This window comes from Gallinula chloropus (genome assembly GCF_964237585.1).
Source record: "Gallinula chloropus genome assembly, chromosome: 16".
Lineage (NCBI taxonomy): Eukaryota > Metazoa > Chordata > Aves > Gruiformes > Rallidae > Gallinula > Gallinula chloropus.
Window position 1 is genome coordinate 13,368,148 of NC_140101.1, and position 26,225 is coordinate 13,394,372.

General features: G+C 57.9%; 2 protein-coding genes across 2 annotated transcripts; one reads left to right on the forward strand and one right to left on the reverse strand.

Moving 5' to 3' along the window:
- Positions 1–1,410: 1,410 nt before the first annotated feature.
- NECAB3 (N-terminal EF-hand calcium binding protein 3) lies at positions 1,411–24,742 on the forward strand (the record flags this gene model as incomplete). The annotated part of the gene is made up of 13 exons (XM_084271375.1): positions 1,411–1,503; positions 5,998–6,022; positions 7,037–7,145; positions 13,587–13,612; positions 14,083–14,180; positions 19,803–19,939; positions 20,108–20,229; positions 20,546–20,625; positions 21,003–21,056; positions 21,923–22,035; positions 23,470–23,547; positions 23,845–23,936; positions 24,102–24,742. 13 exons carry the CDS (start codon positions 1,411–1,413, stop codon positions 24,128–24,130), a joined length of 1,056 nt encoding a protein of 351 aa, XP_084127501.1. The 3' UTR covers positions 24,131–24,742.
- Positions 18,810–19,632, reverse strand: ACTL10 (actin like 10; the record flags this gene model as incomplete). Its single annotated transcript, XM_084271795.1, is given in 5 exon segments — positions 18,810–18,832; positions 18,835–18,916; positions 18,919–19,235; positions 19,238–19,393; positions 19,560–19,632. Coding segments are annotated over 5 exon segments (651 nt in total).
- Positions 24,743–26,225: the final 1,483 nt, after the last annotated feature.

Below are 26,225 nucleotides of genomic sequence, written 5' to 3' on the forward strand. Positions count from 1 at the left end.
GGCAGGGACTTGGTGCCTGGGTGGAACTGGTGTGTGCCCCTTTCTGTAAGTGAAACCCTGGATCCTCCAAGAGCAGCAGGGAGAAGCCCATCACCCCGTGAAGTCACCACACCACCCATACCCTGGGAGCAGTATGAAGCTCTGCCCAGGCATGGTGGTACCCAATTGATTTACCTAATTATCTGCTGCTTGTTTGGGCAAACCTCTGAGGGCAGGTTGGGGTATGGACATGGGTGTCTGCCCCATTCCCCTCCGCACACACAGGCCACTGGGTACCTGCACCAGGCAGGGATGGGGCCAGCAGCACCCCGTATCCCCAGCCAGCCCGTCCCCCACTCCTGCATCCCTCCCTTTGGGGCAGGGAGGGGGTCTCACATCCACTCAAGGTGCTGGGGGCCCAGTGCCATCAGTAGGAACCCCTCACACCAGCTTTCCACGCTGGAGGAGGGGGACAGCACCGAGTGAAGGCTGTCTGGCAGGGAGGGCACACAGGAGGCACCCCAAAGTCGTTAGAGACCACCCACGGTGGCCAGGGAGCACCCCAGGGCCAGCCACAACCACGGCGGGGCCACCCCTGGCCAAACCAGGGCCAACCAGGCAAGCAGGGCTATGGTGCCAGCCACAACCACACCGGGACCAGCTGGGGCAACCAGGGCTGCCGTGGGGCCGACAGCGGCCGGACCTGAGCTCCGCTGCGGCCACACTGGGCAACCCGGGCTACCCAGAGCCGAGCCCCGGCTACCCAGGGGTCAACCCGGGCTACCCAGAGCCGAACCCCGGCTACCCAGGGGCCAACCCGGGCTACCCAGAGACGAGCCCCGCCCTCCCCGTGACCGTCGGGACCACACTGGGACCTGCAGGACAACATGACCGCCCAGGGCCGCTCCGGAGCGAACTGGAGTCACGCTGGGGTGCGCTGAGCCCAGCCGGTCCCGGCCCGCAACATCCCCGCAGCGCCGGGACCCCGGCCGGCACCGACCCAGCGACCCCCGGCCCTGGGCGCACCGCCCCGCCCCGCTCCCCTCCACCAATGCTGGACGCGGCTCCGAGGTGCCAATCACTGCCCGCGGCCAACCGGAGCTCCGCGGGGGCGGGACCTCAGCGCAGGCAAAGTTGCCTTGGCGGCGGCGGAGCCGCTCGGCTGAGTCCGGCTGCGCTCAGTACGGCATCGTGCGGCTCCCTACGGTACCGTACTGCACCTTACGGTACCGTATCCTACGGCACCGCACCGCGCCCTCCGGCACCGCATCCTCCGGCCCCGCACCTCATCCTGCGGCCCCGCGCCCGCCGGCCCCGCAGCAGCGCTCCGTACGGCCGCGCACCGCGGGGCACCGCGCCCTCCGGCCCCGCAGCCGCTCCCTCCGGGGCACCGTTCCCTCCGGCCCCGCAGCGCCCGCACCCGGCGGGGCCATGATGGCGTGCGCCGAGCTGCTGGCCGTGTGCCTGCTGTCCGCCGACCGCGGCCCCGCGCCCCGCCGCCAGCCGCTCCCCATCTTCCACGACGTGAGTACCCGCAGCGAGCCCCTGTCCCGCCCCCGGCGGGCCGCGGAGCCCCCTCGCAGCGAGCCGCGGCCGGGCTGCGCATGGAGGGGTGCGGGCGATGCCCCTCACCACCTCTCCCGGCCGAGGAGCCAGAGCCGGGGGGCAGGGAGGGCCCAGGGGCGGAGGCAAGTGCAGAGGCGTGGGTCGCGATGGCTTAAATAGCACTGGGGGTTGTGCCCCCTTTTCCCGAGCAGCTGGAAGTGCCCCACTCCTTGCCCAGAGCCGGGTGCCGTGCCTCCTGGAGCCGTGTGCCTGGCAGCAAGGCTGTGGAAGGCACCGTGAAGCCCCTAAAAGCTGTGGGATCCCACCGGCAGGAGCATGTCCCCCCGTCCCTGCGTGCTCCTAGCGCACCAGGAGTCGTGGGGGAAGATGCTCTGTGCGGGTTGGAGGTCGGGCGGGCATCCCGGGGCCGTGGGTGGCTTGGGGAGGTTGGAGATGCAGATAGTGGCTGTCGTTTTCACAAGGCAGGTCCTGGCACTGTGCCCCCCATCACACCGCGACCGTCCCCTCAGCCCCATGGCTCCTGTTACAGCAACCTGTGTGCCCCAGGGGAGGGAGTGCTTCTGCCCCTGTGGCACCCGGCTGGGGGGCTGGTGGCTCTTTGGATGGTCACCAGCCCTTGTGTTCCCCTGTGTCAGGCACCACTGGGGTCTAAGGCACCCTGTGGAGCCAAGGAGCATGAGTGGAGTTGCTGCCCCTGCCCTGCCGCAGGGACTGGGGAGCAGAAGGCGAGCGAGTGTTGGTTGGATGCACCGTCAGCCCAGGATGGTTCCGACTGTCATCTCCTGGTGGTGCCACCACCAGCCTGTACCATAGGAGGAGAGCAGGAGGTCTTGGGCAGCACTTTAGGAAGGTGAATGCCATGCCTGGTCCGGTCCTCTGTCTGGGAGACCTCCTGGCATCACTGGGGAGCAACTGAACAATGTGGATCTTGCAGTCGTGGTGGTGCTTCCAGCTGGGGGTCGGGGTCTCTCCTGCTGCGGGGGGAGTTCAGACCGCAGAGCTCTACAGCCGGCATCATTAACTGCACTAATTACTTGGCTGATGGAAGGCTGGCTGGAGGGGGGTTGGTGGTGACAGCTGTGTTCCAGCTCAGCTCCTCCGGGCACTCGCTGAGTCCCACATCTAGCCCTCAGGGTGTCATTAAGGCAATTAAAATGGGAAGTGTTAACGGCACTAGCGACTGCTTTCCGGGTTCTGGCGGCTTCCCTTCCTCTTCCCAGTGGCTCCCTCTGCTCCCACCTGAGCTGTGGCGCTTGGCAAGGGAAGGTTAGTGTCTCTGCTTTGGGTCTGGGCAGTTGGCTGGTCTCCAGCTGCCCTCCTGTGCTTGTCAGGGTGAGCAGCGGGCAGGATCCCAGCTCGCCCCTCGGGCAGTGCAGGGCTGCCCACGACAAATCCTGGGTGGCAGCTGGTGCTTCCCCTGGATCCAGAGCCCCCCGTCTCCCTGCTTGCAGATTGCTTCCCTTCAGGAGAGGTGAGGAGGAGGGCTTTGCCTGAGATGCTTCGCTGCAGGCACGGTACAAGCTGCAGTGCTGCCATCGCTGTTGTTTCTCTGTGCAGACATCTCAAGCCTCTGGGAGATTTGTCCCCTGGGCTGGTGCTTGGGGCTTGCTCACTGCCCCCTCAGTGTACCAGAGGTCCAGAAAAGCCCTTGGACAGCCCTTTGTTTTCACTGACACCTGGCTGCAGTCCGCGTTAGCGTGCGGTGGGTCGATGAGCACGGTGTTCCCAACAGCCAGCGTGTCCCTGGCTGTGTGTCCGGCAGCTGCTGTTGCTTCCAGCCCTGCAGGCAGCGAGGAGCCCTATAGCATCCCTCCTTCCTGGGGCGCAGCGGGCATTCCTCCCCAAATAAATGCTGGTTCAGTGCTTGTTCCATTGATCGCAGTGTGTCCGCTGCCGCAGGCGTTGAGCTGGGCTGCGGCTGCCTGGACCTGAGCCCAGGAGCCGGGGGCTACAGGAAATGCCGCGGGCTCCAGGCAGTGTCCCTGTGTTTCCGAGACTGTCACCCCCAGTGCCTGCAGAACCTCTCCAGCACCTGACACAGACCTGATCCCATTCCCAGCCTGGCTTCAGGTCACTTTTCCCAGGCTTTGTCCAGGGCTGCCTCCTGCATCGGGAGCAGCGCTTACCTGCCATTGTCATGCATGTGCCTGTGCCCTAGGAGGGGTGGGGGGGTGGGGGGGCCGGAGTCTCCCCGTGGAGTGTGGAAGTGGCTCTGTGCTGAGTTTGTTTGCTCGGCTGAGTTGGCTTCTTTGCCCAGGGGAGCCATCAGTGTTTTTGGATGCGTGCAGTGCTCGCCGAGGCGCCCCTCTGCAGCTGGGGTTGGCCAAGGACAGGCTCGCTGGAGGCGGTGAGGAGCCCCGCCGCCCCTGGGGGATGGGGAGCAGACGGTGCCCTCGGCTCGCCGGGCTCTCGCAGCCCCGCTGCTCACGCTGCTTTTATTTAGTCTGAGCTTCGGGCGGCTGTCGTGTGCGCTGGCAGCGCTCTTCTAGTGCACAGGATCCCAGAGGCAAGGGAGAAGCATCAGCTCTGTTCGCTGAGGTCCATGCTGAGTCCAGGATGGGCTCACCCTGGATTAGAGACCTTCTCAGCCCCATGGGATGGGTGCCTCCCTCCAAACTGTGCTCTTCCTCTTAGCCCACAGCCCCCTGCTGACCACGGCCAGCCTGTGAGCGGGAAATGTTTGGCCTCCCTTGAATCTGTGTTTAAGGGCCTAGGTGATGCTTGTTAAGAGCCTAGCTAGCTGGCCTCGGTGACATTTGAGGTCATAGAGATGTCATTGCATGAGCCACATGTCCCTCCGACAGCAGAGCTCTGCAGGATGAAGCTTCTACCTTGATGGAAAGCGATGTGCTGGTGCCAGGGAGGTGGCTGGGTGCCACAGGCATCTGGGACCCAGTGGTGCTGCCCCTGCTGCAGGGAGAGCTGCCGCTTTAGCCAGGGAGCCCCATGGGTTCCTGCCTTCAGCTCTGAAGTGCATCCGGCGAGTCCTGCTGGGAGCTGAGAGAGCCCCTGCCCTGCTTTGCAGTGAGGGGAGCAGCCTGGCCGGCTGGGAGCCCGTGTCCTGGAGGGATGGTTATCCGGCACTGGCTGGCTCTGGGCAGCCTCCGCTCCCTGCGGTGGCTCAGGTCGGGGGGAGCTTGCCTTGCTCAGAAGAGCATCCTCCAAGGAGGCGTCCCTGCTCCCGGTTTCAGTCACAGAGAGCTCCCTGCTGGGACCAGCATCAGAAAAGCCTCTGCCCAGTTGCAAGCCAGCGGCTTCCTCGGGAGTGAGTGGCGGAGGTTTCTCTGAACAGCTCTTTCTTTAACTTAAACCATTTTTCAGGGACATTTCAGAGGCTAGATATAGGCTGGTGCCCTCCCAACGCACAGCAGAGCTGTCAGTGAGCGGTGCAGAAGGGAGCTGGGGGCGGAGGGGGCAGCTGGCAGCAACACGTCTTCCTGCGGCAGGGAGCAGAGCTCGTCCGGGGGCGGTTTTATCCGTGGTCTGCACTTTGCAGGTGCATGGAAAAGAATCTTAAAAACCTCATCTTTCCCCTTTTCCTGCCCTTTTTAATTTCTGTTCTTTCTTTAGACCTTCAGATTTCTTCATCAACCAAGATGATTAAAAAGAAGGATTAAAGAGAAGAAAGTTGTCACACGCACAACTTTCTGTTGTTGGTTCTGTTAGGATGTGCTGGCCAGAACCTCGTACTGTTTGGTCTGGAAAGGTGTTCTTGGGCTCTAGGAGTGATTCTGTTCCTCACTGGAGGCAGCCCCAGACCTTTCAATAATTACTGGTGATGGAGGAGCCAGGCAGGGATAGGAAGTCACAGGGATAAGAAGCCACAGCTTTCTCCTGGGCCACAGGCAGAAGGCTTGTGGTTGGGAATCCAGGTTGAGACCCTGAATGGGAGCCACGCTCCTACTGTGCTCTGTGGCAGAATTACTTACAGATTAATTAGTTCATTAATTATGAATTACTCCGTGTGTGTGTGTCAGGGTGCTGCAGGAAGGGTTGTTGTGAAGGGTGATTGCAAAGTGCAGGACAAGAGCTGCTCCTTGGTGCGGGCAGCTGAAGTGTCAGCAGCGATGCACTGAGTGCTCCTGTTATGGGTGGTTTTATGCCTAATGTTCTTTCGTTTAAAGGGTCTGAAAAATTAAACACTTTCCATCACGAGGGTGTAGCAAAGCCCTCTCTGCTCTGGCTCCCTTGGCGTTCTCTAAAGGATGCTCGGCGTGAGTGCTGGGCTCGGGCAGCAGTTGGTGTGCCAAGAGCTTTGCACCTTGGAGGCGACAAATGGTTTTAATGGTTTGCAAAGGGGAATTTCCCTGGAGCATCCTGTGCAGCCCTGGCAGCAGGGGCTTCTCTGTGGCTCCCTGGGCTCCGGGAGGTGTTTCTATCTGACTGGCTGGCCAGGCAGCCGTGCTGCTCCCCACGCTGCCTCGCTAAACCCTCTTGTGTTTTCTCTTGCAGATTTTCCGACGAGCTGACAAGAACGGTGAGTGCTTTGTTCCTGCTGCTGCCTCTCCTCCCCAGCCCTGGTCTGGGCCAAGCAGCACAGCCCATCCCCGCTGGGAGGTTTGGCTGAAGGAGTGGAGGAGCATAAGGGCAAGCAGCTCTCTGGCTGCAAAGAAAAGGCATTTCTGCTTTGCCTGGAGGAGAGCAGAGGGCTGGGAAGGAGCAAGGGGCTGGGTTGTGGGGTCCCCCAATTTACTGTCCACGTGCCAGGCAGGACAGAGCCCTTTCCAAGTCCTACTGGATGCACACAGTCTCTCCCCTGTGCTGCTGGAGTGAGAAGGCAAGGCAAGGCAGTCCATGCAGCAGGCAGCCTGGGGCTGTCAGGCTTTTGCTCCATCCCTTGTAGGACTGATTCTGTCCCTGCACTTAGTCCAGAGCTTTACCAGTGACCCTGTTCCTGGATGCCCAGTGGAGCCCCTGGCATTTGAGGCTCTGCTACTTGGTTTTTAATCTGGCACCCATAAACCAAGAAGTCCCAAATCACAAGTCATTTCTCTGAGTTTTCCCAACCCACTTTGGGCTTCTCTTCACCGCAGCTTGCAGGCTGTGGGAGCTGCTTTTGTTGCAGATCACAATGCACTCCAGGAGCTGCATGCTCCCACCTCCACGGAGAGGAGGGAGAAAGCTCCTGAGATTTCCTTTCATGAAAACTGATGCTGTCCTCACTTTAGTGTTTGTAACGAGCTCTCTACTTGGGCAGCCATCTGAGCACCGAGTATCCCCGTGCCTTTCTGAAGGTGTTGTAGCGGGCTCTTTGGGACAGGGGTGAAATTCCCACTTGAAATTCCAGCAGCAGTGGCCCCCCTTGGCAGCGCTTGGGGTTTTTCCTGGGTGCTGGTGGGACACGCTTTCAGTGAGATGCTGCTCTAATTATAATGCACAACACGCCCAACCGTCCCACGCTCCCGGTAGAGAGGCTGCTGGGAGGATGGCTGGGGACTGTGTGCTTCTTTCTGCAGATATATAATTATTCTCCCCTTTTATTTAAATGCAGATGATGGGAAGCTGTCATTTGAGGAGTTCAAGAACTATTTCGCTGATGGGATCCTGAGCTCGGAGGAGCTGTGGGAGTTGTTCAGTGGCATTGACAGGCGTCATTCAGAGTAAGTACCACGGTGGCACAGAGGAGATGAAGGAGAATCTAAAACTGCTCGGCTGTAGATGGAGGACATTTGGAGGCGGGTGCGATAAATAGGGTGAGATAAACCCACCTCTTGTAAGGCGCAGATGTGAAACCCCAGCGAACACCAGCTCCCAGCGTCGGTGATGAGGGAAGCCAGACATTTTGAGAACAGCCTCTATCAGATTTACTGTAGTTCCTTAAAAGCAAGCACCCATTTAAAATTACATTACCTTAGTTAGAGGGGGAAAAAAAAGAGGTGTTCCAGAACTCTGCAGCTCTCTGGAGCGGGCTGTGTCTGCGGGAGGAGCGTGTGGTGGTGCGAGGACTGCGTGCAGACTGCACGCAGTTGCAGACTTTGCCACTGCTGACACAGGGAACTGCTTCTCACTTACGTAAGAGCTGCTCTCCACCAGAAGCAGGCCTTGCTAACGGCGAATTTAGGCCAGCTACTTTGAAAAGAAACCCCCAAAGAACAGGAGAAGTAATTGCACTTAGCCCTGGTCTCCTCCTGACTGGTGCTGTCTAGTGGAGCCTGCTGGGCTCGGATGGGTTGCTCATCCCAGTCTTGGATATCAGCATGGCCTTGCTGGGGTCCCTCTGTGTGTTTCAGCACTGGGAGAAACTGGGCATTGATGAATTGTGTGTCTGGGGGTGCCTGTTCAAGTGGAGGGGTGCTCCCAGGGGAAGGAGGCTGCATCTTCCACCCGTTCTTGGGTGGCAGGCTCAGCTCTGGCTTGTGCCACTTCCCTGGCACCCCAGGAAGCATCTCCTGTGCTCCTGATGCACTTGACCGCGGCAGTGTCTGAGCAGGTCCCTGCTGGGAGAGGTAACTGGGAGCAGCCTGAGCTGTGTGTGCTGGTCCCAGGGCTTTGCTGGGAGCTGGGGCAGCGGCATGGAGGACCTGCACCACAGAGGTGCCACTGAATGCCACTGAGCCACTACCAGCAGATACCCAGCAGTCCCTGGCTGCAAGCTGGGGGCTTGGGGATGATTGACTCTTGCTGAGCTTCGGGGTGGTGGGTTTAGCTGGTGCTCCTGCTGTAGCGACAGGGCAGAGGAGCGGGCTGGCTTTCAAGTGCTGCTTGCTTTTAAGCCTGGCTGCAGCCGGGCTTGTTGGATGTGCACAGCAGGAGGTTGTCTCCTAAGAATCCCTCTGTCTCTTTGGGCTGTGATCCCAGGGAGTTACCAGTGAGCTGTTCCCTTTCCTCTGCAAACGCTCCTTTCTCTCACTCGGGTTTGGGGTGACCTTGGAGTCACCCCCCCATACAGTACTGCTGGAAAACATGGGCTGCAGAAACACAGAAGGTCTGGTTTGCTGTCACTTTCAGGTCAGGGTTCTTCCATCTGCCCAGAGCAGATAAACTGGACTGATGGAGGGACCCTGAGCGAGCAGGCTGGCTGGGAGCCGTGCTGGCCCTGGCTGCCCGGTGTGCTCTGTAACTCATTACACGTACTGACGGTGTGGTAGCTATGACAACGTGGCAGTTGCAGCATTGAGCTGGTGGCATCTAATTAGCAGGGCATGACCGTTGGGTCTTTGATCTCTTTCTGCCACGAGGAACAGGAATGACCCTGTGGACAGAGCTGGTTTCCAAATTCCTGCATTGGGTGACTTCAGGCAGAGGTAGGAGATGCCATCCCTCCTGCCCTGCGGCGATCCCTCACTTGTGCCACGGCAGAAGGGGAGCTCCAGCCCTGAGGTCACTGCAGGGGTAGCTCTTGCTGCCATCCCTGGCTGACACATGGTCCATGTCCCTGGGGTCTGTGCATGGGGCAGCTTCGGTGGGAGAGGGATGTGGGAGGTGGGAATTTCATATAATTACTTCAGCTTTGTCCCCAGCTCATGGAGGAGGAGGAGGAGGTGGGACCTCCTGGAGCAGGAGCCTGGCGCTCAGCTCATTGTCTGGTAAGAGCCATCAGTGCAAACAGTGTGGGGCAGGGCTGTGTCTGTCTCAGTGCTCTGATCCTGACCCAGAGCGGCAAGGACGAGGGGCTTGGAGAGACAGGCCTGTCCCCAGGGAGCCGTGACCCCGTCTGTCCCCAGGCTCCGCTTGCCCGCTGCACAGCGGCAGGTGATGGGAATCAAGCAGTGTTCAGCGTGCTGGGCCTCGCAGAGGTCTCTGTGGCTCTGCCTGTAGAGCTGGACCTTCTGGCATTTGGTTTTGGGCCATAAAGGGAACTTACAAACAACCCCTGGTGTCTTGCAAGGGCTGTGCTGGTGCCTTGCCATCGAGGGGACAGCCCCTCTGCTCCCAGCTGCTGCTTGCAGGAACCTTCTGCTTTTGAGGGCTGGCTGAAATTCGCTGCTGGATTCAAGAGCTGTTGCCTGGTGCAGTCCTCAAAGTATTAGAGCAGCAACAAGCTCTACAGCCGTATCTGCTCTGCTGCTTTCGTGTCCTGTAGCTGTTCCCATGATGGGAAAGTTTCACCCTTGATCCACTGAGTGGATTTGGTCACAAGGATGCTCTGTTCATCTGGTCTCAGCTGACATTTGTGTCTCTATGTCAGTGCCAGCCTGACCCGAGGAGAGACACCAGAGACCTTACCACCCAGGTGCTCTCTGTGTGTGCATGACAGGATGTGTCTGGCTGGGCAGCTCTCTGACCCTCACCCACCCCTGTGAACATGCAGCTGCTCCCCTGGATCCCAAATCTGAGATCTGGGAAGATGAATGTTTGAGGTCCCATACGCTACTTGCTCTCCTTCCAGAGAGCCCGTGGCACCACGCTCTCCTTATGTCCCTGCCCTGTCTATCGCTCCCGCTCCCATGAACCCGGCACTCAGGTGGGATGCTGTGGCCTGAACTTGGGTTCACTTCAGATGTAAGTTTTCCCCACGAGGCTTTTTTTGTTCTGCACTTCTGAAAATTGTTCCTTTTTGGCTTTCGAAGGCCTCCTTGCTCTAATTCTTTGTCATTTAAGAAATTACAGTGAAACTATACCCTTTATTGCAGCTTGGGCCAACAGCTTGGGCCACTGTCTCGTTTGGCTTGTCTGAAAGCTCCACACCAGCTCTGGCACTGGTGCAGAACAGAGAGATTTGTCGTTCTGGAAAAGGGTGTTTTCATCCACTGAAGTGTCTGGGTGAGAAGAGACAAGTGGTTTTGAAGGAATGAAGGGGTTTCGTTGCTGCAGAAGCATCTCAGGAGATGCACAGAGTGGTTTGCTCTCCGAGCAGCCCCGTGTCTGCCTGCAGCCCAGCCAGACTGGGTGAGATCTCAGTGCCTTGTGGGGATGGCTTAATGGAGGGACAGTTCCAAAGGGCTTTGGACTGAATGCTGTTGTGTGGCCTGGGCCTTGTGTGTCTCTGTTCTGCATCTGTTGGGAAGATGGAGAAAACCAAGGTCAGGTGGTGGTGGCAGGTATTGGGTACAGACTGCCCAGAGCCCACGTCTCCAACCTCGAGCCCAAGAGACAGAGGTGGGACAGCTGACCTGGAGGTTTATAGAAGCTCTCAGTGGAAACAACCTCAGGCCTCTAGTTCTGTGGAATCACAGAATCACCAGGTTGGAAAAGACCTTTAAGATCATCAGGTCCAACCGTTGCTGTCCTGTGCTAAACCATATCCCTAAGTACCTCATCTACCCTTTTTTAAACACATCCAGGGTCAGTGACTCAACCCCCTCCCTGGGCAGCCTGTTCCAGGCCCTGACAACTCTTTCAGTGAAGAACTTTTTCCTAACATCTGCTCTGACCCTGCCCTGGCACAGCTTGAGGCCATTAATGAGACTGGAAGAAGGGACTTGTGTGACTTGTCCTCCCTTCTCTGTAGTCAGAGACTCGGAGCCCTGGTGTCTGCCAGTCTCTGAATAAGGGAGGGAGACTGAAACACTCTGGGTCATGCTGGCAGGGTTTGGAAACTGGGTCTGTGAGGGTGGCAGAGGTTCCCCACAGAATAAATGGGGAAAATAGAAAAAATCCCCTCTGCTTTGCTGAAGCTGATTGCTGTTTTCTTGCATAAATTCCAAGCACATTCTGACAAAATCCCAACAGCATAATGATGACAAGATCCTTCATCATCGGTTCAAGCTTAATTACAGTTAATCAGTGGTTTGAGCACAGTCAAAATACAGTTATGTGGAAATGTGGAGAGTCTCAGGATGAGTGCTTTGGAGGCAGAGGATGGCTCTCCTCTTGGAGTGGGAGTGGATGGTGGAGAGCAGAGCGAAGCCTGTCGCTCCGTTGCAGCCCTGTGGAATGGGCGGAGGTTTGAGATTCATGCTCTTTGTGAGCTCCTCCTGGTCTCTGGTATGAAGTAGCTTCTGGTAGCATGGAAATGCCACCATCGGTCTGGTGATCTGCTTGCTGTGCTCTGTCCTGCCCCTGATCGTGTCTCAGGGGCTGCTGCAGGATGGAATGTGGAATGTGGGAAGAGAATGGTGGTGCAGGGTTGCTGATGGAGCTGGCAGCATTGGGAAGGGAGCAAATCTTCCCCTGGACAACTTCCTGAGAGCTGATTTCTGCCACAAGATCTTGGTGGTGGATTCTGTGTTCAAACATTCGCTATCTTAGCAACTGATGAGTTATCATTTGGTTTCAAGCAGCAGACAGACATGATGGAGTTATGAATAACCTCTGGCCTCTCCTTAGAAGCCGTGGGGTTGGTGGTGATGGTAGCTCTTTGTCACGGGCATGCCTGCTTGCTGGAGCCAAGGTGAGGAGCTGGCCAGTGGGCCCCTTCTTCCTGGTGAAACCAGTCCCAGCCCCATGTTTTTATGGGGTACAGATGCTTGGGTAGCATATGCATGAGATGTTTCACTGTGTGTTTTGTCACCTCATGTCCATATCCCTTCACCCCTTGGATGGGAACCAGTGGCTGCAGTTATGATTCTGGGGTGTGGATCTGCCTGCTGCGGATGCTGCAGTGACAGGTCCTTGTGGCAGCACAGCAGCAGCGTCTCTGCAGGCTCCAGGCACCTTTCAAAGAGAAGTGGAAAAATTAAGGAGAAAGCCCTTTTTCCCATTTAAATTTCTCCTTCAAGCCCCAGTCGCTCTACCCCACAGGGCTGAGGTTGATGCATGGAGCTGCTCAGAGATGGCATCAGCGAAGTTCGATGGAGTGGAGTCAGCAGAAGGAGGGGCTGTGGTTTTCCTGATTATCTGTATCCCATCTCAGGGGAAACACTTTTTTTTTAATACCCATTTAAAAAGCTGCCTGCAGTGCCAGGACAGTGCGCCAGAGCCCTGCCTTAATCAGCTCCTGCAGTAGGTGTTTAAAATAGATGAGCCAAATCACATCCTAAACCTGCCCGTCTCCCGTGCCTGGGAAGGTGGCTGATGCAATCAGCTGAGCTGAGGGGTCTGGCACTGCAGTGCTGTGGGTCTGCTGTGGTGCTGTGGGTCTGCTGTGGTGCCTCATGCCCAACTGTTTTCAGGGTTTGAAGCACTGCCTGTGGAAGCCCAACAGAAAGGGAGCCCCAGGAACCAGTCTGTGATACTGGGGGGCGAAAAGCTGTGGGAAGATTTTGCTTGAATTATTACACCAGTTCCTGGTGCAGCATTTTGGGCACTTCACAGGCTCTCATCTAATTTTACTTCAGGGTGATTTTGCCCCTTGTCCTGTGAGCAGGGACAGGGCAATTGGCCATGGTTTGATTTCACCTGGGAAGCGGTGCTGCAGCCATCCTTGTGCTTAGAGCCCAGCAAACTCCAGTTATCACCAGTTCCTTCACATATGACAGCACTTAAACACTTAAAAAACTCTCATGCTCTCTTCCACTTTCCCAATCATGATTAAACATGGCTGTAATTATTTAGGGGATTTTGAGATGGCAGAGTTTCTTGAGCAGAGGCTGATTTGAATAAACAATATCCTGGGGCGTTTCTGGAGGCTCTGCAGGTGATGCTGAGCATCCCAAGGAGCTCTGCTTCCACAGCTTTGGCCACCTAAGCAGATCCAACAGCTTCATGTGAACCTATGGTGCTGCATGACATCCCATCCCAAAAATGTGGCTGTTTCTGGACACTTCTCTGGAAGAGGTTGGGTTGAAGAAGCAGCTTCTGGGGCTCATCAGCTCCAGGGATCAGAAATAGAGCTGCTAGTCCATGGGTGCGGGGTGCTGACCTCTGTCTCAGCCCCATCCTGCTTTAATGGATGTTTTCCAAGGACACTTCAGCTCCATGTTTTCCAAGGACACTTCAGCTCCAAGAGATGTTGGTGGAGCAACTTTGCTTGCTCCTTCAGCCCCTGAAGCAGAGGTGATGCTCTGCCACCCTGCCTGGATGCTGGACATGGCCCCGGGGTCGCTGGCTCTAACCCAGTGCAGCTTTCATTTTGCTCATGTAGTTTTTGAAAATACAGGGGATGAGCAGTAAATCCCCCAGGGGCTCAAGACAGGCCCTCAAGACCCTGCTCAGCACAGCTGCTTCTCCCAGACCAGCCACACCATCTAACAAGAGCTTTTTTTCTCTATTTCTTGCAGTAACGTGGACACAGAGAAATTGTGTGGTAAGTTGGGAGATTCCTCGGAGGGTTTCCTCTCTGGAGGGTCTGTGGTGGGTCTTTATGCACCTCCAGCCTGGGCAGTCAGGTGGCACTGAGAGCCCCAGCACAGAGGGGTTCCTTGCTTTTCCCTGGGGATAGGAAAGGATTCTTTGTTTCAGTCCGGGTGGGAGCGTTACTCTGGAGGGCGATGCGAACGCTGAGCAGGGCAGGCAGAGGTGGAGGTGCTTGGGAATCACAGAATCACCAGGTTGGAAAAGACCTTTAAGACCATCGAGTCCAACCATTCCTGTCCTGTGCTAAACCACATCCCTGACCTCCTCATCTACCCTTTTTTTAAACACACCCAGGGGCAGGGACTCAGCCCCCTCCCTGAGCAGCCTGTGCCAGGCCCTGACAACTCTTTCGGGGATGAACTTTATCCTGACATCTGATCTGACCCTGGAAGCTCACAGCAGTCTTCTCTTCTGCTTCAGATTATTTCTCAGCCTATCTGGGAGAGTACAGGAACGTGCTGTCTGCCCTGGAAACCCTCAACTCCGCCGTCCTGGCAGCCATGGACAAAACCAAGCTGGTAAGGACAGGGCCGCGGGAAGGCCGCGGGGCAGGCCCTGCATAAGGGGAGCCGTGGTGATGTCAGCCGCTCGCTTAGCGTTACGCTTCAGCGTCAGAGGCAGCAAATGGGGTGTGTCCCAGGCCAGCAGGGCGGCCTGCACGTGCTTGGGTTGTCTCCATGCGTGGTTGTTGCCACCGCAGCAGCGCGGCCTGTGTGCAGCATGCCGCAGGAGGGGAAGCCATGCTGGAGGAGGGCAGGGCTGGTGCCTTTGTGCTCTGGAGGCATCATCTTCCTCACAGCACTCGGACAGTGGTTGTTCCAGCTGCTCCTTGCAGGCTGCTCTCTGGGGACACTGTTTTCTGGGGGTATTGCTGATAGTGTGTGTCGTGTCCCTGAGCCAACGCAAGGTCTTCTCCACAGAGTAGTGTGGCACAAAGTGGGGACCCCAGGGTTGGGTCTGCTCCGGACCGACCCCAGCAGCTTGTGCTGGGCACAGCCTGTGCTCACAGCAACAAAAACTGGCTCTGGAGGGGGAGCAGGAGCCACTGCGGCAGGAGAACCGCTCTGGGCAGCAGCGAGGTGCTCAGGAGGGGGTGGGAGATGCTGAAATGCATCGACTCCCAGCCTTGTGCTGGGTTCATCCCGCGGTGAATGCTCTCCCTGGAGCTGTGCTGGCGGGAGGCTGCTAAACAGGGCAGGCAGCTTCCTGCCTGGTGAGCTCCCTGCCTCTGCACTGGGGAGCAGAGGGCTGCAGAGCACAGCTAACTACAGGTGTGAAAGAGCAGTGGCCAGTACTGGCAGAGACCCTCCTTGGGGACCAAGAGCCCCCTTTGCGTGGGACATGTGATATGGTGTAGTTGTGTGCTGTTTGGTGCCCGTGGGAAGGGCTGGCCCTTTCTTTCCCTGTGATGTGGTGGTCCTTCCATGTGTGGGCTTCTGGAAGGAAGCAGATGAAGAGCATCATCCATGTACAGGCTGCCCGCTGACCTACCAGTGGGACAGAGCAGCGGAGGGGGACTGGTCCTGCTCTCAGCTCTGTCATCAAGGTGCTGTTGGTGCTGCTGTAGTGTCCATCACGGACTTGCCCCCTTGTTTGAGTTTCCCAGACCCAGTGTCTCCTTGTGTGTTGGGACATTTTGTGCCAGGAGAGGGACTTCCTTGAAAATGTGTTTTCTCCTTGGTTCAGCTGCCCAGCCCCTTCACAGCTATTAAATGCAATTCCAGAGGGAGAGAATGAATCCTCCTCAGAGCGTTGTGCTTTACTGCAGTGCTTTTCTGCTTTGGTTTGGGGTTTTTTGGGTAATGGATTTGTATATTCATGTATTTCTCCAAGGGAGAGCGAAATTGCTCTCTGCTCTGCAGTGCTGGGATGATGCATTTGTTCACTTAATGGTTCCTGGTGCCCCAGGTGTTCCCTGGAAGAGAGGAGCAGGTCTTCCCTGTTCAAACAGATTTTTGTGGTCTGGCTTTTCCACCCCTGTTTGGACCCTCCCAGAGCCAGGGGGAGCCCAGCACAGCCTGATGTTCCCAAGGCTGCTCTCACCCAGGGGAGTTCTGTGCTGACTGGGTGCTCTGACCCCAGCCCTGGTGCAGATACTGACCCTCCCAGGGAGCATCTCGCTGCCTCCCTGGCTCGGAGCTGGGGAGAAGGCAGGAGAGGGCAGGGCTCCAGCCCTGTGCTTGGGGCTTTTGCAGAGCTGTGGGAAATGTGCTGCTGTTGGAGGCTGGCAGAGATGATGAATGCTGCCTTCTCACCTGCTGTGACCTGAATATATTCCCACGTTTGTATTTTACAGAATGAAACTCGATCTTGGGTTATGATGGGATCAGTGGGTTTATTAGGTTGGATTTGAGCCAAACCTACGCCTCTCTGAGTCTGGGGAGGGGGCAGAGAACAGGAATTTCCCGTATTACACACCTGTCCCTCACTTCTCTTGGTTCAAACACTTCCAGTGCCACTGTGGCTGAGGACTGAGGGCTCCAGCTCAGCAGAGAGAAACCCTCCTGGAAGAGCTGAGGGAAACTTCACCCTGGGGAGGAGAGTAGAAGAGAGCTGCCTGCTCCAGTGGCCCTCACTCTAAAGCTCTCCTTCCAGCCCATGCTGTGGGCTCAACAGATGTTTAAAGACCTGTAGTCCCTGCCCTTTTTTCTGGGGCTGTAAGCTCCCAAACGCTTCCTGTGGTGCCTGAGGCGGCAGCGATAGCTGGGCTAGCTAGGAGAAGGGGATCTCTGACCTCAGCTGGGTCTCAGCAGCTGAACTACAGCATCTCTTGGCTAGGGTATGGTCCATCTCCAGTAGTTCCTTCTGCTGCTGCAGGATTGCTCCCTGCATCCTCCTGGTACTTACCCACAGCTGTAAACAGGCTCATGAAAACACAAGCAGGACAACAGAGAGCGTGGGGCCGCTGCAGGGAGGAGAGAGAAGGAAACAAGGAAAGCAAAGCTCAGAGGGAACACACTGCAGCTCTGTGTCTGGGAGCTGTGGTTTGAAGCAGTGGCCACCACAAGCCTTTTTGGTATCAAGGAGTCCCACCTCTGAGCCTGCTGGTGTGGTCGCTGCTGCCCAGGGTACCTGGCGTGTCTCAGTGGCTGCATCCTCGCTGGGAAGCTCACCGGGCTGCTGTGCAATGCCAGCTGCAGGGAAACGGGTGGGAAACGCTGGCACTTACTGCAGGAAGCAGGCTGAGTGTGGCAGCAGCCCTGCTGCTCCTGGTCTTTTTAGGGATCCGCAGGTGGGGAGGGGGAAACCAAGTCACGGGGGTTCCGATGCTCGTCCTTCCTCACTGGGTGGGGAGAAACGTGGTGAGGAAAAGGTGGCTTTTCTTGACAGAGGGGTTTCCTCCACGTTCTGTCATTTCCCCTTAGATTTGTAAAAGGTAACCAGGCAGCTATGCAGCAGTGTACTGATTAGTATGCTAATTAAAGCTTGTCTGGTGGCTAAGTTTTGCATTTGCAATAGGATAGGATTTCCTCTAAGAGGAAAGGCTGAGTGAGCTGGGGCTGTTCAGCCTGGAGAAAAGAAGCCTGAGAGGGGATCTGATCAATGGTTGTCAATAGCTGAAGGGTGGGAAATGGGCAGCCTCTTCTCAGTGTCTGTGGGGACAGGACAAGGGGCGATGGGCTCAAGTTGGGGCACAGGGAGTTCCACACCAATATGCAGAAGAACTCATTCCCAGTGAGGGTAAACAGAGCCCTGGGACAGGCTGCCCAGGGGGTGTGGAGTCTCCTTCTCTGGAGATATTCCAGCCCTGTCTGGACACCAACCTATGCATCCTGTCCTAGGGGCCCTGCTTTGGCAGGGGGTTGGAGTCTGTGGTCTCTGGAGGTCCCTCCCAACCCCTACAATCCTGTGAAATACCTTGGGAAATGGTCTGATACGTCTCAGGGGGGACCTGCACACTAAAGCCTTTGCCTCTCCGGTGTGCAGACACACCAGCCCATAAACACCTCTCCCAGCCAGGTGCTCTTACTCCTCCTTTGGCAGGAATTAGGGGATCACTCCTCCCATTCTGTCCTGAGCATAAACCATCACAAGGAACTAAGGAAACCTCTCAAAAAAGCAGAATTACAGCAGCTCTTGGCAGCTTTGGGCTTTTCATCTGGGTCAACAGAGCTGAAATTCCAGAGTCTGTGACCAAAAAGCTCTGCCTCGTGCTTGCTGAGCTATTTCCTCCCTGAGTCCTTTCCATGGATCCTTGCTGCAGATGGGAAATGCTGCACTCACTGAGCCAGGGCTCGTTTGTACCCAGCCTCTCTTTACAGAGGGGTTTGAGCTGTGGGGTGCAACCCCTGATGACAGGATTGTTTTGGGGTCTTTTGTCCCAAAATGAAGAGTGCAGAGGAGGCCAGACAGCTGAACTGAAGGGAAGGTGTGTGTCTGAATCGATTCCCTCCCCTGCAATGAATTTTTCCTGGGTGAATCAGAAGGGTGAAGCTGTCTTTGGGGTTCCCTTGAGAAATGGTTGTTTCCATCCTTCTCCCTGGTGCTCTCCCCTGGGTGTGCCGTGTTTGACAAGGTGAGAGACAGGAGGCAGCTGGCCTGTCCTGTGCAGTGCTCTCCCAAAATACTGATGTGTCTGTGTGGGATCCTGCTTTGCCCTTGCAAGGTGGGCTGGGGCGTGCTGGGCTCAGGAGGATGGTGAGCTCACTGCACAGTGAGCTTCAGAGCCAAATCTGCCCTCAACTTGGCATGCCCCAAGCTGGAAGTTGAGGTTTGGGGGGTGCCAGCCAGGCTGGAGCCTGTACCAGCATGTTTGGGGTGTTAAGGACTGTGCTGAGGTGAGCTGCAGGGCTTAGGGTAGGCTGAGTGTTATCCTTGTAGCCGTGACGTGATGGTGGTGGGAGCAGCTGCCTGCTCCTGTGCTGAAACTCCATCCACTGACAGCATCCACGCAGGATGTCAGGATTAGGCCACCCTTGGGGTGAAAGCTGAGAGGATGGGGAGTGCTGCAAGGCTGGCTCGACCCAGGGCTTCCTCCAGCACCTCCCCTTTGAAGGGGACTGTTCTGGGTTTGCCCCAGTGAGATGGCAGTGAGATGCCTTGGACACACAGTGAGATGCCTTGGACACACAGTGAGATGCCTTGGACACATGCTGGGATGCCTTGGACACATGCTGGGATGCCTTGGACACACAGCCATTGCCTGTCTACTGGAATACCTCATGCACCTACTTGCAGCGTGCTCCTGACACTGGCCCTTCACCACCCACATGTGCTGGAAGGATGTAAGCGATGCTGCCATGGAGCCCCTCATGCCCAGGCTGTGCTGCCCCTCTCCAGGCTCGCCAGGACCTGAACCTGGCAGCCTGTGCTGTGGAATGAGGTGTTCAGCTCTAAGCACATCCTCTCAGGAAAGCCAGGGAACATGGAGGAGCCCCCTGACAGCACGATGTTACCCACCATGTCCTTCCTGGCACAGCTGGGTGCCTTCTGGAGGCTCTGCAAGGCCAAGTCAGGCAGCCCTGGGGAGCTTTGGTGGAGCAGCTGTGGTTGGAAGAGTGGCTCTGGGCAGCAGAAGCCTCCCTTGTCCAGGGTTATCCAGGCCTGAAATCTGGCCAGGTGATGGTAACCTCAGTTGTGGAGTCTCCCTCATAGTCCATGGAGACAGAGCAGCACTGCTTCTTCAGCTGGATCACCATTGTCTTCTTCAAGGCCCCCAGTGCCTCATGCCAGGATGCATGGTGATCTCTTCCTGGGAAGAGAGGACATGAAACCCAGTGCCTGCCCCATCCTGCCAGTGGAGGGCTGCTGCCTGCAGCTGGGGGGGTTGCTGCAGGCTCTCAGCACCCCCAGCCTTGCCCCAACCCCCCCAGTGCAGGCAGAGCAGCATGTGAGCTGCTGGGTGCAGTAAGGAATGTGATGCTCTGCCTGCCTGGAGCCCTCCCCAGAGCCATTACTGTGCAGCTTGGGGCTGTCCTCCTGTGGTCCTCCACAGCTGCTGGGGCCAGGATGCAGGTGTCTGCTGTGCATTCCCTCTTGTGACCTCCCAGGCACGTGCCAAGAGGATTCTCCTGTCCTCATTTCCTACAATAACCAAAAATTGGATTGGAATCCACCCCACTGGGTGTATCTAAGAGCCAGGCCCTCCCAGATGTGGCTCTGCTGGGGAGACCTGACCGATCCTCTCCCCTTCCCCGCAGAGGTACGAGACCTCCTCGAAGATGGAGCAGTTCCTGACCCGCTTCCTGCTGCGGGAGACCATGCACCAGCTGCAGTCCCTGCAGACCTCCCTGGAGTGTGCTGTGGACACTGTGGAGGAGCAGGCGGGACGGGAGAGGTAAAAGGGGCTGGGAGGTCGCTCATGGGGGTTGTGGGATGGGGCAGGACTCATGGGTTCCCCTGGGAGGGACATCTGAGAGCGGGATCTGCCCTTCCCAAGCATACTGTGAAGCTGACCCACATAGAAAATCTCTTCAACCCCTCCTTTTGCATTTCATTCCTTCAGGAAGGACGTAAAGAAACCTGAGACTTCGGTTGGGCTGAGGTCAGGGAGACGATGTGGGCGCAGAGGACAGAAGAGCGTCTGTCTGTCTCCCACAGACCCCTATTCTGGGATGCTAACGACAGGTACCTGCAGCCCAGCCACCCCTGGGGTGGGTGTCTCTGCTCTGCTGGAGCCTGGAGTGGGTTTGGGACCAGCAGCATGGCACAGGGGGGACTTGTCCTGACTGGAGTCTGGACCATTGTACCCAGGTGCCAGCTGGAGCTTCTGAGGGATGGTGTGTCTCTTGAGCACCAGGAAAAGTTCCAGGAGGAAACCAAATGGGTTTATTGGTTTAAATCAGAGATTTAGGGGCTTTTGTGGCTTCCTGGCTCTGGAGGAGCTTTTGCAGTGACCAGAGGAAGCGCTTCCAGTGCCATCTCTCTGCCCTTCCCCATGCAGGTGTCTGTGTTGAGGACAACAGCCAGTGGGTGGCACAGATCAATAGGCTCCAGCAGCTCATTGAGAAACTAGAGTGCAAGGTGCGTGGTGGAGGGAGGTGGGCTGGGGGCTGCCCTGTACCTCAGTGCTGGGACCTCTCCCCATGCGAGCGGCCCCACTATTCGGTCCTGGTGTCCTTAGAGCTGCCCAGACCCACTCGTGAAGCTGCTCATCCCTTGCCATTTCCAAAGCACCCCTCTCCTGATCCTCCCCTGGCTTCCCCATGGTAGATCTGACACCTTGGGCTGGACCCACCGAGCCCCACAGATGTGCAGGTCACACCCCTGTTCTCCCCCAGGGACCCAGAGGGGTGTCCCCAGGGTGGTGCCACCAGTCACATGGGGCTGTGGGTACTGCCACATTTTATCTCATGCCAAGGTCCCCCAGTACCAATGGTTTCTCCCATGTGTTCCTGCAGAGCCCCTGCCTGGAGCCGCTGAAGGACGAGGCGCTGTGCAAAGGAAGAGATGCTGTAAGTCCCCATCCTGCCACTGCTTATTTGCAGGTAACCCCAGTAGTGTGCCCAGGTCACCCCCCTTGCACACACATGTGCTCACACAGCCCCCGTGCCCTGGGACTGGAGTCACCTGGGAGAGCTGCTGGCTTTGGTCTGGCACGGGGGCTGCTCTGGGTGTGGGAGCATCCACAGGACAAACACAGCTCTAGCAGGTCCATGAAAGCTGAAGGAGGGAAGGGTTAGATGAGATATTAGGGGAAGTTCTTTCCAGAGAGAGTGGTGAGGGGCTGGAACAGGCTGCCCAGAGAGGGGGTGGGTGCCCCATCCCTGGGGGTGTTCAAGGCCAGGTTGGATGGGGCCCTGGGCAACCTTGTGTAGCTCCAGGCCTGGAGGTTGGTGGCCCTGCCTGTGGCAGGGGGTTGGAGCTCTATGATCCTTGGGGTCCCTTCCAACCCAGACCAGTCTATGATTCTGTGATTCTATGAATGCCCTGGGCAGGCAAAGCTCTGCTTGTGAGTGCCCAAATCACCCAGGTTTGCTCTGAGTACCCACAGACCATGCAGGGCCCCAGGGGAGAGGTCTGAGACCCCTTTCTGCTGGGGGAAGGGCATGGGGAACAGTAGCAGCACCAAAGCAGGACCCCACCACTGGAGGATGGAGCATCTCCTGGGTGTGGTTCTTGTGGGAAAGGCAACCTGCCCAGGTAGGAAGAAGCTACGTCGTGTCAGCATCATCCCCAGCATTGTACCAGCCCCTTGTTGTGTCTTCCCCTGCAGTGCTGAGCTGACATGTCCCTGCCTTGTCCCACAGCAGGGTGGGAGCAGGGAGGGCAGGAGGGTACAGGTTAGTCCCTGATGCCACCATCCCCTGTCCCTTCACAGCACATCCTGGTTGCGAAGAGGCAGATCTCTGTGGCCACCAGCAGCCTCGAGGAGTTTCGCCGGGCGTTCCGCTCCTACACCGAGGGCACGGCCGGGCAGAGCAGCTGCCTGCAGTGAGTGGGGCTCCTAACACAGCACCTGGGGGGCAAAGGGCCTTTGTGTGTGGGGGGTGGGCTGCACAGGGGGAGGTTTGACCTCTCAGAGAGGACAGGACGGTGTTGGCTGCAGAACCATCCCCTGTCCCATCACAGGTCCCCCTGGTGAGAACCAGGCAGGGGGCTGGGTTTGACACCAGCACAGGGGGCTGCGGGTGGGTTACTTGAAAGTAAGGGGGGGTGGGGGGGGAGCTGAGGGGGTGCTCACGTCACAGCATCGCCCTTAGCAAGGCACAAACACCTGAAGCCAGCCCTAGTGTGACACCCAGGCCCTGCCCCAGCACCGCCCCAGCCAGAGCTGGGGTAGAGCCCAGGCCTGACCGCGGTGACGCGGCGCTGCCAGCCTGTCCCTGGAGCTGCTCTGGGAGAGGCACTTTCCTTCTCCCCGGGGAGGTTTCCAGCCGCTTTCCCTGGGAAGTGTTCGTGTTGTTCCCATCTGAAGTGGCACTTTTCAGCTCTGCAGCCCAGAACCACGTTTTCCCTCCTGGCAGAAGGAAGATGTTTGTTCTGACACTTGGGGCAGAGAGAAGGGGTGTGTTTTATCATTGGGATTGATGGGCTTTTCTGCCCTGAGAACGATGAGTGTAGGCAAGTGGGTAGCACTGCGTGGGCAGGCTCCCCCCTGAGTGGAAAGCTGGAGTGCAGCCCGGGGGGAATCCACTGTCCTGGTTCATGCCAGGGAATTGCAAAGCGTGCTCTGGCCCAGGGACTTGCTCTGCTCTCCCTGCCCAGGGCTTGGGCCTCTCCTGTGGCCCTTGGCAGCAGCTGGAGGAAGCGTTCAGCTGGGATGAGCGATGCTGCAGCCGAGTGCGGCTGGTGCCTGGGGCCCCACACCCCGAGCCTTGCTGCTGCCTCTCCCTCTGTCTTCCAGTGGCCTGGAAAAGTCCCAGCCTGTTCCTTGGGCAGGGGGCTGGGTGGGAAGCAGTCCCTGATGAAATAGCATCACTTGTGGGGCTGCAAGCTGGGGCTTCATGCTGTGAGCTCAGCTCCGTGTGCTCAGTGGAGGGTGTGTGGTGAACGTGCCGGTCCCAAAGGGTCCTTCCTGGGACTGTGTGATACAGAGCTGGGGAGTGCTAAGGAATATGGACGCACTGAACACTGTGTTGGTTTCTGGGTGGCAGCAGGAGTGCAGCCATGGCTGCAGAGCTCCTCTGTGCCCAGCTGCAGGAACTGAGGCAGGAAAGCTCTGGGTTCCATGCCTGCTGGAGCCCTGTGCCAGCCCCAGCAGCCACAAGCTGTGGATGCATCCCAGCTGCTCTTTGCCAGTCCCATGGCACAGCCTGTGTGCAGACAGACCTGTGCTGTGCTCCATGAGCCTGGTGGGACCCCCCCCCATGGTCGCAGGGTGCCAGCTTGCCAGGCCCCAGCTCAGGGTGTCTCCTGTCCCCGCAGCGTGTCCGCCTGCAAGCTGAGCGACGAGGCCTGCTTCATCCTGTACGAGTTCTGGCAGGACGTGACTTCGTGGAGGAGGTTGGAGGCTTTTCTGGGGGGTGCTTGGGGCTGGGGTGGATGACAGGGGTTTTCTCTGGGGACCCACTGCCCCCCCTCCTTGCTGCCCAGCCCAGTGCATTCCTGGGGCCAATGGCAGCGGAAGGGGCTGAGCATCCCGATACAGGATTTGGGGAGCAGGGCTGGGGGGTGTCCTGCTTGGGGAGGGGTAGAGGGGACTGTAAAATCAGCCTTGCCCCCTGTGTGTGGGCAGGGAGCCCCATGCACAGCCACGTGCACAAGGCCCACGTCTGCTCAACCCTGCTCGTTGCCCCACAGCCACTTGCAGTCCAGCTGCAGCAAGACCTTCCAGTGTGCCATCGCCAGCCTGCTGGAGTCCCCCGAGCTGCTGACCACCATGCTCTTCCCAGGTGAGGGGGCACTGCAGGGCCCCCAGGGCCCCTCACTCCTGCTTTGGGGGGGGGAGCAGTGTGGGGACCGGGTGCCTCTGCTCCTCCCAGAGCAGATGGGCTGGGGGGGTGTGTTTGGGGTGGGAACCCAAGTTGTGTTCTTCAATCCCTGCCCTCTCTCCCCAGCTTCCTGGTGGATCATGAACAACAACTGAGTCGGGACACTGGCAGATCGTGGATGGATGTGGAGCCCTTGGCATGGCTGTCGCCTTCCCTCGCGTTTGTTGGTCACCTCTCTGTCCCTTGGCCCCTCCTTGGTCCGGCAGGGGCTGCCTGTCCCCCTATCCCTGGCACTGCTTTACCCTGCTCTGTTCCTGTTAATTTATTTACCCTTTACCCCAGACAGGCCCCCACGCTGCCCAGAGGAGCGGGGCATCCCCCAGCACCTCTGGAGCTGGGTGCAGGGTGGGCAGCCCAGCCCTGGGGGGGGCACAGGCCTGGGTCATGTGTCCAAGCAGCCCCTCTTGCCCCCCCAGCTCCTCTTCCTCCCCCTGCTCCTCATCCTCCTGGCTCTGAGCACAGGCCCATGCTCCCCAGGGGCTGTGGGACAGGGCTCTGGCTGGATGTGGCACCGCCAGGCCCCGGACCTGGGCTGGCAGCAGCTCTACCCCCGGAGCTGGGCTGCCTCCTGCAGAGGAGGAAAGAGGTTTTAGAGGAAACCCCAGCTCTGCTGAGGGCAGCTGGGGCCACAGCAGCAGCCTGTGAGACCGGACGCTGCCCCCAGCTGTACCTGTCCCCCAATAAACCCCTGTGCCCTTCCCAGGGCAGCCAGCGGCTCCCGGCTCTGCTGCTTCGTCCTGGGCTCAGTTCATGGAAGCCAGAGTTGGCACCAGCCTCAGTGGGGCCAGGAGGTTGGAGCCCCGGTACTGGTGATGGGGTTGGGATGGGGGGTGGCATGAGGAGATCAGCACAGCCCCCATCCCTGGTATGGATAAAGCCTGCCCTGTCCCTAGGGTGATCACTGGGGGTTTCTTGGGGGGGGTGGTGGTGGAAGCAGCCCCTGGGCTGAGCTACAGTAAGATGTTGCTGCAAGCAGCCTGGAGCAAGTGGTACCTGGGGTAGGGACCAGGGGTGCCTCTGGGCCCAGGATACCACACTGCACCCCCCCAGATCACCCCAGGTGCCTACACCCACCAGCCTTGCTTACCAGTGTACCTGTCCCTACTGCCCCCACCTCCCCCCAGCATCCCTGCACTGTGCCTGTTCTGTCCCCAGCCCAGGGCCATGGCCCATGTCACCCCCTACCCTGGTACTGTGGGGGCACAATCTGGGGTGCAGGGAGAGGCACCAGGCTGCCAGGGGTGGAGAAGACCTTAGGGCAGGAGTGAGTACAGAGCCTGATCCAGCCTCCCAGCACCCCGTGACTTACTGGTTATCCAGTCATTTCCTGGTTATCCATAGCTGCCCCTGTCCCTGCCCCACACCTCCGGTTGCTGCAGTCCTGAGGCTCGTGTGGCTGTGAGGCCCAGGGTCTCACTTTTCCCCCGGGAGCTGGACACGGGGTGGGGAGGGAAGGGTTGGGGAGAGCTCAGCCAGGCAAAGTGTCACTTCAAGGGGCTGTGGGGGGCAGGGGTGGCTGCAGGCTGTCCTGTGCCTAGATAAAAAATAAACACTACAAAACTGAACATATTTAAAATAAACCTAAAGAAATCCAAAATCACCCCAGCCCTGGCTGCAGGACCTGCAGGGGAGGCAGCTTCTGCCCCCCACCCCCAGAGTCCAGCATCCCCACCGTACCCCTCTGCTCATCTCAGGGAGGAAGGGGGAGCTGTGGGCTGAATATAGTCTTTTTATTGACTACTTTTGGAGTAGAACAAACTAAATACATCTGTAACAGTTTGGGTTCCTTTATACAGGACATTAAATAAGTTATGCACAGGAATGAAGTAACAAATCTCTATTACAGAATTAAATGTCAAAAAAAAAAGAGAATAGAAACCTCAAGCCCCTGTCGCCCCCTGTCTGAATGTCACGGTCACCACCCCTGTTACCAGAGAAAGAAGCACCCCTCCTACCCCTGACTGTTAGTATTTCATTCATTTACACTGGAGTTAATCTTAGTACACGGCCAACAAAGTTGCATGAGAATTATGGAAGACAATCTATTTACAAGCAGTTCCTGCCAGCCCTGCCCCGCTCTCCTCTCTGTGTCCGACCTCGCAGCAGCTGCCCCCCCCCCCCGCCCCTCCAACCCACGGTGCTGCAACTGGGACATCGTGACCAGACTTTACTCACAGCTCTGAATCTGCC